The sequence below is a fragment of the Euleptes europaea genome, chromosome 5, assembly GCF_029931775.1.
Source record: "Euleptes europaea isolate rEulEur1 chromosome 5, rEulEur1.hap1, whole genome shotgun sequence".
Classification (NCBI taxonomy): Eukaryota; Metazoa; Chordata; class Lepidosauria; order Squamata; family Sphaerodactylidae; genus Euleptes; species Euleptes europaea.
The window spans coordinates 38,872,843-38,889,718 of NC_079316.1; the positions used below are offsets into that span (position 1 = coordinate 38,872,843).

The following is a 16,876-nucleotide window of genomic DNA, read 5'->3' on the forward strand; positions in this document are numbered from 1 at the left end:
CTGTAAACTGTGGGCATGTGTGCAAAATGCTTATGTGCATGCATCAGAGAAGTTTGAATAGCACTATTTCCATCATGGGAGCAGAAAGTTGTTGTATACAATTTGTCTGTAGGTGTTGTGGCAGTATGAAATTAATGTATGTTGTTAGGGCCAGTGCACGCAGTGCTGCTGTTACTGATACTCAATAACTTGAGAGCCACATGTGGCTTTATGACATGACACCTGTGGCTCTTCTGAGCACTGTTCCCCATTGCAGCCCCTTCCTCATGTTCCAATAAAGTGGGCAAAGCTCTTCCCTGGAGGAGCAGGTGGTTGGCAGGTGGTTCCCTACTTGAAACAGCTACCACCAGAGGAATAGGTAAGCGGCAAACCACCCTGAAGTGCAGGACTCATGCCTGGGACAGAAGTAAATGTGGCTCTCTTGGTTGACAGTAATTGTAAATATGGCTCTCCACTTGGGTTGCCAGCTCCGGGTTGGGAAATACCTGGAGATTTTGGGGGTGGAGCCTGAGGAGGGGAGGGTTTGGGGAGGGGAGGGACTCCAATTGCTGAAGCAGCCATTTTCTCCAGCTGAACTGATCTCTTATCAGCTGGAGATAATTTGTAATAGCAGGAGATCTCCAGCCAGCACCTGGAGGTTGGGAACACTACTCTCCACAGGCCGTGGTGTGGGTACCAGTGGCATAGATGGTTCTCCTCTCTTCCTTTTATTCTTACAATAATCTTGTGGTATAAGTCAGACTGAGAGTGGGTATGATTGGCCCAAGGGTATCCTATGACCTTCAAGGTTGAATGGGAATTTGGTCTATCCATTACTGATTCAACAACTATATTGCTTTCATATGGGTTTGTGCTAGATTGCATTTCAAGTTTAAAGTTTACACAGTAGTCTGTCTGTCTGTCTCCCCCTCTCCCTATGCATGCTGGACTCGCAGTACCTTCCTAGTCTGATAATGTTATCTCATTTTCCTCTCCTGTTCCAGAAAGGATTATTTATCCTTGTTTAGGGCTTCAATATTCTTTAAACTAATGAATAATGAAGTTGGCTTTTAGCGTCTCTGTCATAAGGTAAAATTCTTAATCATAGTAATATCGTTAGTGCTTTCAGGCATTTAATTTAGATCCTTGAACAACGTTTTCATTCTATCAATAAGAACAAGTAAGTGTGGCTAAGTTCTACTGAAGGATGAAACAGTATTAAAACCTTAAGTAATTAAATTTAAATATTTGATTGAAATCTGATATATATACTATTATCCAGCTCTTGCATTCATCTAGTTGTGTGCATCCACTAGCAGTTTTGGGTGATGATGCAAATTTTTAAAATGCACCCAGCCGGTGCAGATATCCATGTAGGAACCTCCTTCAGCATATGTTCCAACTTGTGGGGGTGGAGCAATTATGTACAAGTACTGGTATATGCACGTCTATTTTTGGTATGTTTTGTTCCCTTCAAAATCGAGGTCCTGGACACTAAAAAGCTGAGACAAAGTTGTACAAAGCCCCCAAGGGCTGTTTTTTTTAAAAAAAAAAAATTATCAGGGAATTCTGAACTAGCTCACAAGGCACAGGTCAGAGAAGTTCTCAAGCCTTGGGAACAAAACATGAGTGCAATCCCTGAACTTGTTTGACTAAGTTTGGGGCAGCCCCCCAACAACTCAGCTAAAGCTTAGGTATTGTCTCTTTATATACTCTCTTTAAGCTGAGAATGAGAACCAGCTTGGTGCAGTGGTTAAGGTGTCAGACTAGGACCTGGGAAACCCAGGTTTGACTCTCCACTCACTCACTCCATGGAAGCTTGCTGAGTGACCTTGGGCCAGTCACACACTCTCAGCCCTGACCCTGGCTAGTATTTGGATGGGAGACCTCCAAGGCATGCTAGGGTTGTGACACAGAGGCAGTCAATGACAAATCACCTCCAAATGTCTCTTGCCTTGAAAACCCAATGGGGTTGCCATAAGTCATATATGACTTGATGACTAAAAAAAAAATGCAGCTGAAGATAGAGGAGTAACCAATCACTGTTATCTATCAGTGTGGCATTTCCTCAGGTTTGTTTAGACAGATTTACGGATTGCAAATAAATAGTTTTGGTTTTCATGCACTTTACTTTGATGTTCATTGGATATTCATGGCTAGACACAATAGTCAAAACTCACACAACACTTTAGCTGAGCTGTAAGAGTGATGCATCTGAATAAGAATCTTGATGGGAGTGGGGGGCTCATGAATAAATTCTATCCTGTTAACAACTTTGCTGAAAATTTTGGTCTCTGTGTGGTACACATCCAAATACTTGGAGATCTCGTTATCACAGGAGGCTGTATTTACTTTCGGTTGCCCACATGCCATTTTTAAATCATTTTTTATGTTTTCCTCTCCTCCTAATTTGAACCAGTGATGAAATACTTTCATCTGAATTCTTCCATGAGCTGTTAGAATTCAGCATTTGTGGGCCAGAGCAAATTGTTTTATGCTACTTGGACAACGTTTTGTAATGCATCTTCTCTCTCACTCTTTGTAGGCCACAAAGCAAAGAACTGCGGCAATAAAACTACTAGTGGGTGTTTAATGGTAGGGTATTGAGGAAGTAGATAAAAGAAAATTGCTCCATTCACATCAGTAGGAAGCGAGCCTTTTGAGGGGAGAAAAGGGGAGGTGAACTAGTGAGCTTGGGCTAGTTGAAAGTTTTGCCAAGGACAGCAGCCTCTATTTCACACCAAATGCACTGAATTCACCAGGAAGTATATTGTTGGAAAGCACAATGCATGCAATTCTAGTCTATGTAGGTACACAGAATGGGAAAAAATTAGATTCTTCATCAGCATCTAGTTTTCATTGTAGGGTGCTTTGTGAAGAAAGTGGGGGGTGGTAGCTTAGCACGTCAACCTCCATTGGCTAGAGCAGGTTCTGGTTATGAATGCTGTAGGTTCTGGTTATGAATGCTGTATTCACAAGTTCCACATTCTCCACAGACCACACCTCCTTTTAGGAAATAGCAAACAGACCTCTTAGCAGGGCCTCTGCTGCTGAACTCTATTATAGAGGTCATACCATACCTTCTTGTCTTCCTTAGATGTTCTGTGCATCATAACGGTGTGAGGGAAAGCCTGATAATGTTGAAGGAGCCATTTTATTAGGAAAGGTTCGGAGGTGGGGACATGGAGGTGCAATGTCGGCTGCATTGTTATGTCACTTCCAGGGGGAAATTGGAAGTGACATATGGTAGCTCTAGGAATTGCTGGAAACTCTGATAAAACATAGAGTTTTATCATATCATTTGAAACAGTGAAGGGAAAGAGTGGGACATTTTACAGTTTCATGTTTTGTTTCCCTCCTTGCTAAATCCTGTCTCCAGGAAATTTTGGATTGCAGCCAAGCTTGCTTATTCCAACATACATGTTTCCTTAAAAAGTCCTAAACATTTTATGTTGTACACACTGAAGAGATCATACCCTCTTTTTCAATGGTTTATTGAAATCTTTAAGATCATACAGGAACAGTTCTTAAAACATGTCACCTATGTTTTACGTTTGCTTGATGGTTACTCCACAGCTGAGGACCTCCTTCCCCTCCGGGGATCTGGCTAGCACTTGTTAGCCTGATTTAAGTCAATACGGCATTCTTTGGTATTAGTGTTCTTTGAGGATAATACAAGAATTAGCAGGTGTAAATTAAAATGAAATAGATTTACCCTAAATGTTAAGTAAACTTTCTAACCTTACCAACATTTCATCAGTGATGACAGTTGTACTGAGAAGTTTTCTTCCATAAGGGCTTTTAAGAAAAAGACTGGAGAAGCATCTGTCAAGCATGAGAGCCAGTATGATACCCTTGGAGGAAGAATGGGTTGAAAATGCACTAGACAGATAGGTATTATGATACCACAGTGTATCTATTCTCACAAAATGGCACATCCTAATCTGATGATTTGATTGCATACCTTGTTGAGCCAGCAGCCACAGGAAATAAATATAAAAACTGTTTATTGTGCACTAGCTACTATAGCAGATAGACAAGTACTTAGAGACAGACTGTAAGATAATGTGATTTTTTTCAGGGTAGAATATATTGTAATTCTTCCCCGTGTTCTTGTGCAGCTCGTGGATATTAATAGGTAGAGTACACCTTCCAAGCTAGTTTGATGAGGGGCAGGAAAGGCTAATTCTCTCCATAAATCAATTTAATTTAGGGTGAAGTGCATGAGAGTGCCAATCTCATGATGACCACTTTTGTCTCCCGCCCTCCCTCCTCATGGCAGCTCCCTACTTGTAGTGATCTCTGATGGGTAGAAATTGAATTTTTGCACTCCCCCAACAATTATCTCAGTGATACAAAGCTGCAGCTTGTGTGTTCGTGTCAGGTAAGATCTACAAACTGGTCCCCCATGAGCTGCCACACAGTGCCGCAAATTGAAAAAAAATGTGCTTCAGCTCTAAGATTTCAGTCTGACCCATTAACTAATTGTTAAGTCCAAAAGATGGAAAAACTCTTAATTCATATTATTATGCTACAATGCGCTAAAGATGAAAACAAGATTTTTGAAGTGCACATTTCTGGTGATGGAATAATAGCCAGTTCTGTCTGTAGAATAGCCAGTTCTGTCTGTTGGCCTGACCTGACATTCAAGAACTGTCTCAGTCTTTGGCATTGCCTAGTTATTGTTTACAGAATGCTGACGTTCATGAAAGTATGTGAGGTAAAAAAAAGAAAGTCAATACAGTCTAATTTTCATTGGATTTGCAAGCTTTTGAGATTTAGAGATGTAGTCTAGAGTTGAAATGACCTATGGCCATGTGTTTCAGTAGCTCTCTTCAGCATTTGTTATATGGGGAGACCGTCATTTGCTTCAGATATATACCACTGAAAAAAGGAAGGGGGTGGTAAGGGAAAACCCATAATGGATTTTCTCTCAGAGATGGCTGGGATCAGAGCTGCTCGCAAAAATCCCTGTGACAAAATTATACAGCTTGCCTCCAAGAGGCACTGATTATGCAAGCAGCGTTGCTTTTTGGTTTCACTGTTACTAATCTGTTTTTGCTGTATTCAGGGGTGGTGATTTATCCTAATTTTGTTCACTTAAGCAAATGAATGCAAAACTAATATCTCCTTGAAGAAATCTCCCCCTCTTGTTCAAGGACTTAAGTGGGTTATCTAACCAGGACAGTTGCATTATACCAAGTCTAGCTACCTCATATAAATAACTTGATGGAAGGTATTTGAATAGATGTTCTGTTTGCTATAGTATTTTCTGTCATTCAGTATATTTTCATGCACATGAGACACAGGGTGAGGGACAGACAGATGGGCAGATGAGTTGGTGGAGGGAGGAAAGCTCTAGAGTAATTTCTAACAGAGATGCCAAACTGTCAAGCGATAGATCAAGAAACAGTCTTCCTGACAGGCACAATTCAGTCCAGAGAATTTCTTTTGTGACTATATTTGAAGTGCCTGCTGCTAAGACTCTTTCCCATCAGACCTGTCCGATATGGTCAAGTAGTTCTGACGCTTTCATATCTAATTTTCTTTTTTTGTTTATTTTTTTTAAGTTATTTAAAATGCTGGCCTTGTGACAAATTATTCAATTACAAAATAATAACTATATTTTCAGGTGGGATTACAGATTTCTCTCTCTCTCTCTCTCTCTCTCTCTCTCTCTCTCTCTCTCTCTCTCTCTCTCAGTGTGGCATGTTTGTTCACATTATAATTTCACTTGAATGGTCTTGATAGATCTTCATTCTGCAGTTACTGTTCTTTGTTTCTTTTTTAAAAAACACCTGCATATTTCTAAGGTTTAAGGGACAAAGGAACAAATATATTCACTTGAGGAAGCTGTCTAATCTCTGGCCCTACAGAACAGCTTTTGCAGATAAGATTAAACCTTTCCTGAATGACCCTTTTTCAGTCCTAGAGGACCCCCCCCCCCTTTTCATTTGTATTGGTGCTTGTCAGTTGTGGCAGGATTTGATAACAGTTGGCTAGAGACGTGACCACACAGTAACAGAACAACAAGGACTGGGCATCATGGATCGTAAATCTTCAGTAAGCCCATTTCTCTGGCAGGACTATGAATCTGTTACTGCCATAGTCAAAGGGAGAAGGCATTGTCCTTTGGCCTGTTAAATATCTGAAGTTCAGGCACCAATGAAGACCCTTCAGGAAACAATCAGAGGCATCTATTGAGACTTTTCTCATTTGTCCAATTGTTTGTTTTATCTTAACTTTCCATATTGCACTCAAAATGTAATTCTAAAGGAGTGTAGATTTTAATCCATGTTATAATATTAGTTGAATTGTCCAGAGACGTATTGTCTTGTTCTGCTTTTTCAGCAAAATTGGAAAAGTGTCTTATTCCCGTCAAGTTCTCTATAAAATGTTTGTTGTGTTCCAAAGAGCTATTGTGTACCTGGAGCTCCCGCTACTGACTATGGCAGAAAGAGCTCTCTGCTCTTCCTACTCAACTGGATCTTTACAATTCTCATCACTAGGAAAGTTCTGCTTGAATAGACAGTAGTCATTGTGTAGTGCCACTTCCTTTAGGAATAAATTTCATGGAGGTACATGTTATGTATGCAGTGGGAAGCTAGAGTCCTTCTGAGCTTGGAGGTTCTCCAGGCTCCTTTACTTGCGCATTCCATTGGTTCAATGGACCTCAGCCGCCCAATCATGGACTTGGGGGGCGTGGCCTCGGGTGGCTGGGTTGGCATATAAGCCGGGGTTGTTGTACATTTCTCCAGTTCAGTTCTAGTTCACTTAATAAAGCCGTTGTTGTTGGAACTCTTGTCTCCGGTCTTGTGTATCGCCCACACTTACATGATAGTACATTTGATACTTTTGTTTATATTTGGTAGCATTTTATTTTAGGAGCAGACTAGGAAATGCCATTTGTAAATACTAGGGTGGACCCAACGGAAAAGCCGCTAAAGTTGGAGGAAGGCTTCACACTTTTCTAAATGGAGTGGGAGGTAGGGGTAGGATCCACTACACTAAAGTTGAGTCAATAATTCTGGTGCCATTTCACAGTCAAGTACTGGCTTACATGAAAACAGTGAGGCAGAAATAATGGACCAGAGATGCTAACTCCCATACTATATAGAGAGCTCAAGAATCTTCAATAAACTCTTAATGTTAGGGATGAAGCCATATTCCTCACATTCTGAGTCCCAAACTTGGTTTTGTGATCTTGTGTTAGGATTTAAAATCACACTTCTTGAATGAGTCTTGCTTGCTGAACTTGGTTCCTGCAATCCCTTCCTATGGCCTTGTTGCATTCAGAATGTTAAGAAGACTACAGAGAAGACTCATGGTTGATCTGTTTAGGATTGGTCTGGAAGTCAAAGAGATGTAATGTGTGCCCCCCACCCCATTTCTGGACTTGGTTCCATCACTAATCATGGACACTTAATTTCTGTGGTGAATGATAGCTTGTCCTTACTTGTAGCCATAGAAGTTTTTGCCAGCCCTCAGTGTGGGACAAGCTAACAAACCAACTTGATGACTAAATGTGTACTAGTGATGTCATCTGAGAACATTTCATTATTGTACCTTGCCAGAATAGCTTAAATGAGCTCATCAGGGGGCTGGATGCTGAAAGTATGAAGGATGGGCACCAAGCCACTGAACCATTGTGATGCAAGAAGAAGGGAGGGGCTGTTAGACCCAAAGGTTGTAGTGTACAAATCAGTGCATGGGCAACATGTAATATTTCTATCTTTGGTATCAACATGCCTAAAGTTGAATGGCTTTAGTTAAAGCTTCCAAAACATCTTATGTTGCATCTGTGTAAAAGGCAAATAATTTAGCATTGTCTGGTACTTTGGCCTTTTTTGAGAGCCGTTGTATAACATTTTCCTTCTTTTCTTTTTTTTTCTTGGCAGCTCCATCTCAGATTGCTTTGATCCAAGCAAAAGAAATAACAAGGCACAGCGTGGCACTGACCTGGCTGGAACCTGACAGGCCAAATGGAGTCATCTTGGAGTATGAAGTAAAATATTACGAAAAGGTATTATTCAACCTGGACAACTGTCATTTCCCCGATTCTGCTCAATACCAGGGCCAAATAGGTTTACCGTTATCATTCACGTCAGCACCCATTATCAGAGCCAAGTGTGTTTGCCTTTATAATCATTTCCAGTTTGACGGTTCATGGATTCAAGCAGCTGCAGTGAATAGCCCGCTGCACCTTGTTCCTGCCGTCTGGCAGTGGTGGCATTTTTCTTCCCTCTTCCTCTCCCTGGGAACCATCCGATTCCAGTGGGGCAATTTATAATGAGAATCAATAGACCAGAGAAATAGTGCAACATTAGCCTTACAACAGAGACAGAAGTGTAGTAATGAAGTACATAACACAGTAATAATAATGAGCTCTGTATGAGCTGATAGCTTTGCCCAGAATGGTAGTGGAGTTTTGATAGATTTTAATAGAAAATAAGGGAAAAGAAAATTACATTTTTCATCTCCTCGAAGTTATATGGAGACATCATTTCTACAAATAATTTGTCCCTCCTCCAGTTCAGGACTATTGAAGAGCTATTTCCTCTCAAGGTTGTCTGCAAAATGAACAATTACTTTTTTTTTTCATTCTTCCTTCCCTCTCTTTCTCACTGTTCCCCCCCCCCAAAAAAAAGATAATCACTTTATTTGCTTCCCTATTAAAGCGAGGCCAGAAACAGGCTGTTCGTTCGTTCGTTCGTTCTCTCTCTCTCTCTCTCTCTCTCTCTCTCTCTCTCTCTCTCTCTCTCTCTCTCTCTCTCTCTCTCTCTCTCTCTCTCTCTCTCTCTCTCTCTCTCTCTCTCTCTCTCTCTCTCTCTCTCTCTCTCTCTCAACACACACACAGAGAAAGACATTTTATAGAAAAGAAAGCAGAATACAATTTTAAGACAAGAGTAAGCTTTTTGTTTTTTGAGCATGCATCTCCTGAGGTTTTTTTTAGGGTTTATAGTTCTGAACTGCAACAGGAAAACAAGAGATGAGGAGAGCACATAAAGAGCTATTTGTTCATCAGGAGAATTGTGGCTGCAGTGTCAAGATATTTTTCTAAAGAATTCCACTCGTGCATTATTATTTTTCAAGCAGTCACCAATACCTGGACATATAACTTACCCCTCAACCATCTTTTATGGCTTTCCAGAAAAAAAATGGATGTTAAAATATAAAAGACATAAAGAACTCTTATGTCGCTGAAGAGAACAATAGAAAGTCTTCAGAGAGCCTTTGAAAATTCTATCTCCATTAGTAATATCCTCGGAATTTGAAGAACAATAAGAGGTATATTTATTTGTTCTGTTTTGATAGGATCAAAATGAGCGTAGCTATCGCATTGTGAAAACGGCAGCCCGAAACACTGATATCAAAGGCTTGAACCCTTTGACTTCCTATGTCTTCCATGTGAGAGCAAGGACAGCTGCTGGATATGGAGATTTCAGTGGGCCATTTGAGTTCACAACCAACACAGGTATAATGTTGGGGGTTTCCCCATTTTCTTTCTTCATCATCTCCTGAACACCGCATTTGCCTTGATTGAGTATAAATGAATTTCTTTTCCATTTGACATTTATTCCTTTGAAGCTGATGGCTTCGGTCAAACAGAGCTGTATTAGCCAGTCCAGTTCCCTCACTATCCTTCCAGTCCTACTTCTTAATTAATCAGCCATGTGCTAAGTGCAAAGCTGAATGTGAGCTTCCCTGTTTGGGGCTGCCTCCAGCTAATATGAGGATGGGAAGCCAACAGAAGAGCCTCAGTTTGTCCCTGGACCTATGCATGAAATTGAGTTTGCTGTCTGATTGGGGCTGTTGTATGGTGAAACTGTTCCTGTTTGGTTCTTGCTGTTGCATAGTTGGAACCTTGTCATGGATTTAGCTGCCAACTGACAAAGCCAGGGAAGAATTTAACCTCCTGCCCCAGTTGGTTAGAATGGAGTTTTTCCTTTCCTCTCAGGAAGCATTTGAGGATAGATTTGATATGTCTTTAATTGCAGTAACAGTTACTTACAGTGTACAGGTCCCTGGAGGAAGCAGAGAGAAAGTCTCACAGAGTTTCTTTGAGGTGATGCCCCTAATAGACTCAGAGTTGCGCAACTGCTAGTAGGAACCAGTTGCCAGTCAGCCTTCCCACCAGGATACGAAATATGTGTTTATTTGTTTGTTCACTTATCTGTCTATTAAAACATTTGAATCCTGCCTTTTCTCTTGGTTCATGGCGGCTTACAATAATAATAATAGCACATGCCTCTGCGCTGGATAAATATTTAAAAACATGACTGAATCTTGAGGTAAGGGAAGGAAAATGATATAGCCATACCTTTGTATTTAATCCCCATTGCACAGTGCCATTTTAATCAGTTCAGGTTTGCTCTGTCAGTGTTAACATCCCTCAGGCAAGGCATGTGAAAATGTGAAGCACACTCCCATACTGCAGACAGCTAAAAACATCTTGTTCTGTTTGAGTCACCTAGTTGCTCATAGTCAAGGAATGAGCATCTGTTCCATTTTAAATCAAATAAAAAAGGAAGCAGTTCAGTGGGCACTAAATCAGCCATTATAGTCTCATAGTAGATGTGAAGGAGAGTAGGGGAGGGGGGGAGTCTACACTCAGAGAGTTTCCCCCCAAACCATTATTGAGCATAATGCCTTTAACTAATTAAGGCCCTCCTGGAAAATTATGCCAAATGAATACATAATGAAAAGCCTGAGTGGGGTTTTGAATAGTACTGCAAACTGCCTCTGCACTTCAAATGCCAAAGGAAGCACGGCCCCATTGTGATCCTGTGTTGTTTTCGACATAGCATAACCATGGAATGCTAACAGACACCTTCTCTGTTTCTAGTTCCGTCTCCCATCATTGGTGAAGGTACAAACCCCACCGTCCTTCTGGTCTCTGTGGCTGGCAGTGTTGTCCTTGTGGTCATTCTCATTGCCGCCTTTGTCATCAGCAGGAGGTAAGAATTTAAGTTCCCCTTCTTTCCCCTCTCTCTTTTATGAGAAAGGTTTTTTTCGTCTCCCCAAACAAAGCTGAATTCTTTGATTAGCATCATAAACAGTGCATTTGCATCACAAGCCCCCCGCCTGTGTTGCTTTGATCTTCTCAACATCACTACCTCGGCAGCATGTAATGTAATGGTAATCATTCTAGCTCTATTGGCCCTTCAAATGCAAAGCCAAATTCTGGTAAGGGGGTGGGGGTGGGAGGTTTTAAGATGCCAGCCAACAACATGAGAGCTGAAGAAATTGTAATTTGGTGTAGGGCTTAATGAATGCATCACTCTGAGCTCAGGAGTTCTCAACTAGAAGTGCCATGCAGGGGGAAAAGAAAAAGGAATGAAATGATCCTCTGTTTGTGAACTCCTGCTTGGGGAAAAGATCCCTTCCTGATTTTCTGATTGTTTCTGCATTGGGCAGTTGCTCCTTGTGAGGAACACAAAAGGAAACACGTGAATGATATAACTTTGTATGTGGTGACACAAGAGACAGGTTAAACCTTGCCATTACGTGCCTCCCCAACACAAGAAAATAGCTCTTGGCATTTTTAAATGTAAATAGAAAAAATGGTCTTGTCTTCCTGTCTTCGGTGATATTGAAGGGGAGGGGGTGAAGATAGTTCAAAGGCTAGAAAAGATCACATGGGTCCTGGGGAGAAAAGAAGGGAGAAATAAAATGTTGTCTTTTTGAATCCCAAAGACTGCCAACAAGCACAATGTTTGAGACACCATGCAAGGAGGGTAGGGAAGAAAGATGGATGGTTAAGTTGGTCCTCTGCCTTTTGCACATCAAGAAACACATCAAAAGTGAACAGAGAGGACCCATTTGGTTGACCTATTGGTCAGCTTGCCCGTTGCCTGGAAGAAAAAAAATTGTTCTGTGCCTTTAATGGCATGTTATTTGCCTCTGTGCCCTGACCTGGATGGCCCAGGCTAGCCTGATCTCGTCAGATCTCAGAAGCTAAGCAGGGTCAGCCCTGGTTAGTATTTGGATGGGAGACCACCAAGGAATACCAGGGTTGCTGTGCAGAGGAAGGCCTTGGCAAACCACCTCTGTTAGTCTCTTGACATGAAAACTCCAAAAGGGGTCGCCATAAGTCGGCTGCGACTTGAAGGCACTTTACACACACACACATTTGCCTCTGTACCCTGAAAAGCTTCACCCACCTACTTCCACCTTAAACCTCAAGGGAAAAGGCATTTTTCTCCAGGCCGGTTGGCAACTGTGCCTGTTTGAAAGCAGCCATAATTAATCACAGTTTCTACCCATACAGAATTATACCACTGCAGGGCTAGCCCAAGGACTTTTGTCACCGTAGACCAGCCAGTCCAGGTAACGCCCTTGTCCCACTAGCTGGTCTGGGCTTGCCCTGAACCCACCCACCAGCTAGCCAGCCTTGGCTTGCCTCAGGCCATCCTTTAGGCACCACCAGCCAGGGCCCTGGATGTGGGGTGGGTGAGCTCTGAGCCAGCCTCAGCAAGTGCATCCAGAGCTTTAGCTCAGGCAGGTATGCCCTGAGCCATGGCTTGGTTGCATGCCAAACTGCTGACCCAGGCATGCACACCAAGGCATGGGTAGCTGACCCAGGCATGCACACCAAGGCATGGGTAGCTGACCCAGGCATGCACACCCTGAACTGCCAGCAGGCCACAGTGAAGCCTGGGTACCACAGGGCTCCTCCTGGTGCCCCCTTGTCCTCTGATGCTCTAGGCAACAGTCCCTGTTCTTTTGGTTGTAGCCACAGGAGGAAAGTTTGTGGAGGTCTGCACACCAAGATATTCCAGACCTCTTGCCTGAATTTCCACCGTTCAGTTTTTTCAAAAAGGGCATAAGGTGTGCACTGTAATCCCAAAAAGAATTACAACCTTCTAAATGCATTTATTTCAGTGGACTTTGAAGGGTATAAAGGACTGTATTGGACGTGTAGTTCTGCAGGGTGTTGTTTTTATTTTTATTTTTTATTGTTTTAGTATTATTAATATTTACCTGTTATTTGCCCATCAGTAATCACCACCTCAAGCTCCTTTTACCCCCCCCCCCACTGGGGAAAACTGATGTATATTCATAATTTTCCCCTAGCAGGGCTAAGTATAGCTTTAGTGTGGCAGTTTTCAGCTGGGAAGCAAAGGGGGAGGGAGGTAAAAAGCTCCTTCTCCCACACCTAGTTCCTCCTTTAAATGAAAACCCTAACAGCCGCATTTCATAACAAAAAAGAAATGTTGTAAAAAAAGAGTCACAAAACTACACATGACACATAGTTCTGCCCTACGTTTCCATCCGTACATTACAGAAACATAAGAGAGCACATGCAGGCTGTGTTCTCCCCAACTGACCAGAAGAAAACCAGCTGACTCCTTTCATTCTTATGACCAATAAGTACAAAGATATTGGGGTACTAGGAAGGTGGATCTAGGCACCACCTCCTTATTTAACTGTAGACAGATTACATTATTTCGTTAAACAGATTTGTTGTTAAAAAAAATACAACTACCTGCATTTAGGTTTTTGTTGTTTTTGCAGCACACCCACCCTCTGTTCCTCTTTCTCCAACCCTCCCACACCATATTTTTAAAAAGTTTTCGAAAGATGACAAGTATATATTCTCTCTATTATTTCTTTCCACATCTTCTCCTGTCATACCCACCAAAAACTGTCAAGCAGTCAGAATCAATTAAATTTCATTCAGCTATGTTTTAAAAACTGGTAGAAGTTCATACTTCTTGTGCTTTTTGAAATTATTTCTTACGTTTCGGAAAGGACGTGTAACAAAATCCCTTCTCTTCAAGTTGTTTTTGTTATTCATGTATTAGCCCCAAAGCACTTCTCACCTAATGCCAAGTGAACAGATTTCTGAGTTTCTATTCCTCAGTTGGATTGCCATTTCAAAACAAATCAAAGTAGAAGCCTTGTGTCACTGATGCTCAGTGAGAAAGTCACAAAATTCGGTTCACGGGCTGAATTGGGACAATTCCCCCCCCCCCATAATCTCATTCTGTCTATATTAACAGAGATTGTGGCCTTCTTCACACACAAGAGCAATTGCTGGAATAGCTTCTTCATAATAAAATTTCAGACAGTTGTGCTGGGTACCATGAGACCTTTATGGGCAGAAACCGTATGGAATAGGAGCTGTAATAAGGAGAAAAATTGGGCAAGATGGAGATGGAAAAGATAGCTGGATCTAACCAAGTTTGTGGTACAGTAAAGCAATTTTAAGGCTTCTTTACCACACCACCAAAATTGGTCTTTAAAAAAAAGTTTAGTTTTCATTTTGAACTGCCATGGCCCAACCATTGGAAACTTTTGCAAAGGTGCTATTGGCACATGCTGAAAAACAGAGATTAGGCATCACCAGATTTGCCCAGTTTTATTTTGACACAAAGCACAGACTCATTTTGACTCAACTCCCTTCCTGTAATGAGAACTTTGCAGTTACAGAATTCTTGCAGCACTGGGAAATACAGGATTAGGATGTAATGTTGGTTCTCAGCTCAAGCTGTATCAAGTCTCATTAAAAATATTGTGGATATTTTGCCCCATTTTTCTCCTCATTGTGGCCTGGGGCAGAATGGCCTGTCTGACCCTTGGGCCCTGCTGTATTTTGGCCCTCCAAGACATCTAGGGTTGTCCTGAATCTCCACCCAGTGCCATGCTACTCTCCTGGCTCTGCTGACTCTTGGAGGGGCTATCTTGCACTTTTCCTTTCGTACACTGCCACCAGCTAATCAGCTGAACAATTACAAGTCAAGAGGACTAGTATTCCCAGCTTCCCTTCCATGTTACCGATTACAGGTTCAACCTAGTGCCTGCATGTCCTGCTACCGAGCAACTGGTTACCATGGGGATGGCTTATTAAATTTGTGCACTTCCAAGGAATTAGAATCTAGCAACCAACCATCTCCCTCCCCCTGGCACCCATTTTAAATAGAGTGTGCAAGTGGTGCAGGTCTATGTGGCAAGATAATAACTACCAGTATTTAAAATAGTACAGAATTTATTGAAAGGGGAAAGTCCACACACATACTTTGCACAGATTGAGCAAGGAACACAAAGAAACAGTACAAATGCACAATCCTCTGTCCCTCAACTATATGCATGCCCTAGCTGGTCTTATTCTAAGACAGGCCCTTTAACTTTAGAAGTTACAGCAATTTAAAAGCTTCCCATTATCTTGAATTCTTTGTTCCGTCAGCCAGCTCTTTGTCTGTTCCAAGTGGCAATGATGGCCATCAAGATGGAGCTCAGTTGTGAGAGCTCCTACCTCCAGGCAAAATCAGCCTAAATGTGCCCTTCTCCCTCCGTGCCAAGGGATTTTATATTTTCTCTATCTGCACCCTCTCTGTGAGTCAAAACTCTTGAAGCTCTTCCTGGGGCTCCTAGGAAGATCGTATCTGGTCTCCTGCCTTCCATGTCTCTGTCACCTTCTGGGTGTCAGATTTCATACAAGGTAGAAGCTGGTCATTTCATGGTCACCCAGTAGGGCTATTTGCATTTACAAAGCTTTGATGTTTGGGTACTTTTCAGAGCCATTGACAGGATGGGCAGTACTTGGGAGCAGTTGACTTACCCCTTCCTGCTTGTCTTCTGCTAACTAAGAAAATTCTTCAAAATCAAGTGTGGGTTTTTTATAAGGCCCCAACCTCAAAATGAAATTGTACTCACCACCTTAATTTTGTCCTTACAACAACAACCCTGTAAAATAGATTAGGCTGAGCAACGTTGACTGGCTTAAGGTCACCCAACAAGCTTCCATGGCAGAGTGGGTTCAGAGCTGGGTCTCCCACATTCTAGTCTGATACGCTAACTGCTTTATCGCACATTCCCACTTCAAAACCATTAATCTCTCTTATAATACCTCATTGAGGAGAGGGCATTAAACACGATATCTAAATGAAATTTCCACATTCCGAAATAGCATAACTCTGACTATTAGTTGCTGAGGGCACAGACCATGATGGAAGGCTTTGTGCCCTGCTTAGGGGCTTCCGGGCTGACCCCTATAGGAAACTCCATGGATTCTTGGTCTGATTCAGCAGGGGCTCTGTTCTGTGACTAAAGCAGCATTCCTCCCCATTTACTCTCTTACTTCAAATTGCTTTCTTGTTTTTTTAAGAGCAGTTAAATTCATGTGGTTATAATATCTGATAGGTAGTCATTCACTGTAATGGATTTCTGTGGGTGTTCAGCTGGTTCACCAGCCTCCATGCTGACAAGAGGAAAAGAACATATGAAAATGTAATGCAGAGAGAGAGGTTTATTAAAAGCCATTGCAACAGAAAATAGCATCACTGAGCCTGATGACTTAAATTCCCCTCTGCTTTTATTGATCGCTTTATTATTTAAGGCAGGATTGATAGTGGGATGCATTGGATTTCTAATTACGAGTCGCCACCTTGGAGAATTGTGCCTGTCGAGTCGCTCTGAGATTATTCCTACATTTATTTATTTTTTTGGTGCAAAAATGCCACTTCCCAAGGCTGATAAACACTGCCTGGTGATTGATCCTCAATGGATCACTTTTTAGAAAATGAAATGTCAACCCCTTGCCCTCCTATTGATTCTCTTTAGTATCGGCCATAAAACTGTCAAAGGAAAGGCTGCTGGGAGCCAGGTAGCTGACAGTCTTGTCAGAGCTGATGTGTATCCCACCAGCACTTCTTCTGCCTCAAGCTGTCTCCTTAGTTATCTCTACCTAGAAAGGGTTCAAACTGGACAAAAAATAGATAGCCAGGCAGTTCGTAGTAAGAATGGATTCTTGATGCAACCACTAGTGGGAATGGCATAAAAGAAAGCAAGTGGCAGAGGGTTCAAGGATGTTTCACAAGGCATCAGAAAGGGGAAAGATGGGAACAGCTAGTTAAGTATATGAAATATTAGCCTCCGGATGCCTAATGCTAAA

At 41.9% G+C, this 16,876-nt stretch overlaps 1 protein-coding gene across 1 annotated transcript in view; it reads left to right on the forward strand.

Moving 5' to 3' along the window:
* Positions 1-16,876, forward strand: part of EPHA4 (EPH receptor A4) — a 172,293-nt gene that overhangs the window by 122,626 nt on the left and 32,791 nt on the right. The window contains exons 6-8 of the mRNA XM_056850584.1: positions 7,878-8,002; positions 9,295-9,454; positions 10,826-10,937. Coding sequence (XP_056706562.1) covers positions 7,878-8,002; positions 9,295-9,454; positions 10,826-10,937 — 397 coding nt within the window. The remainder of the gene's footprint in view (positions 1-7,877; positions 8,003-9,294; positions 9,455-10,825; positions 10,938-16,876) is intronic.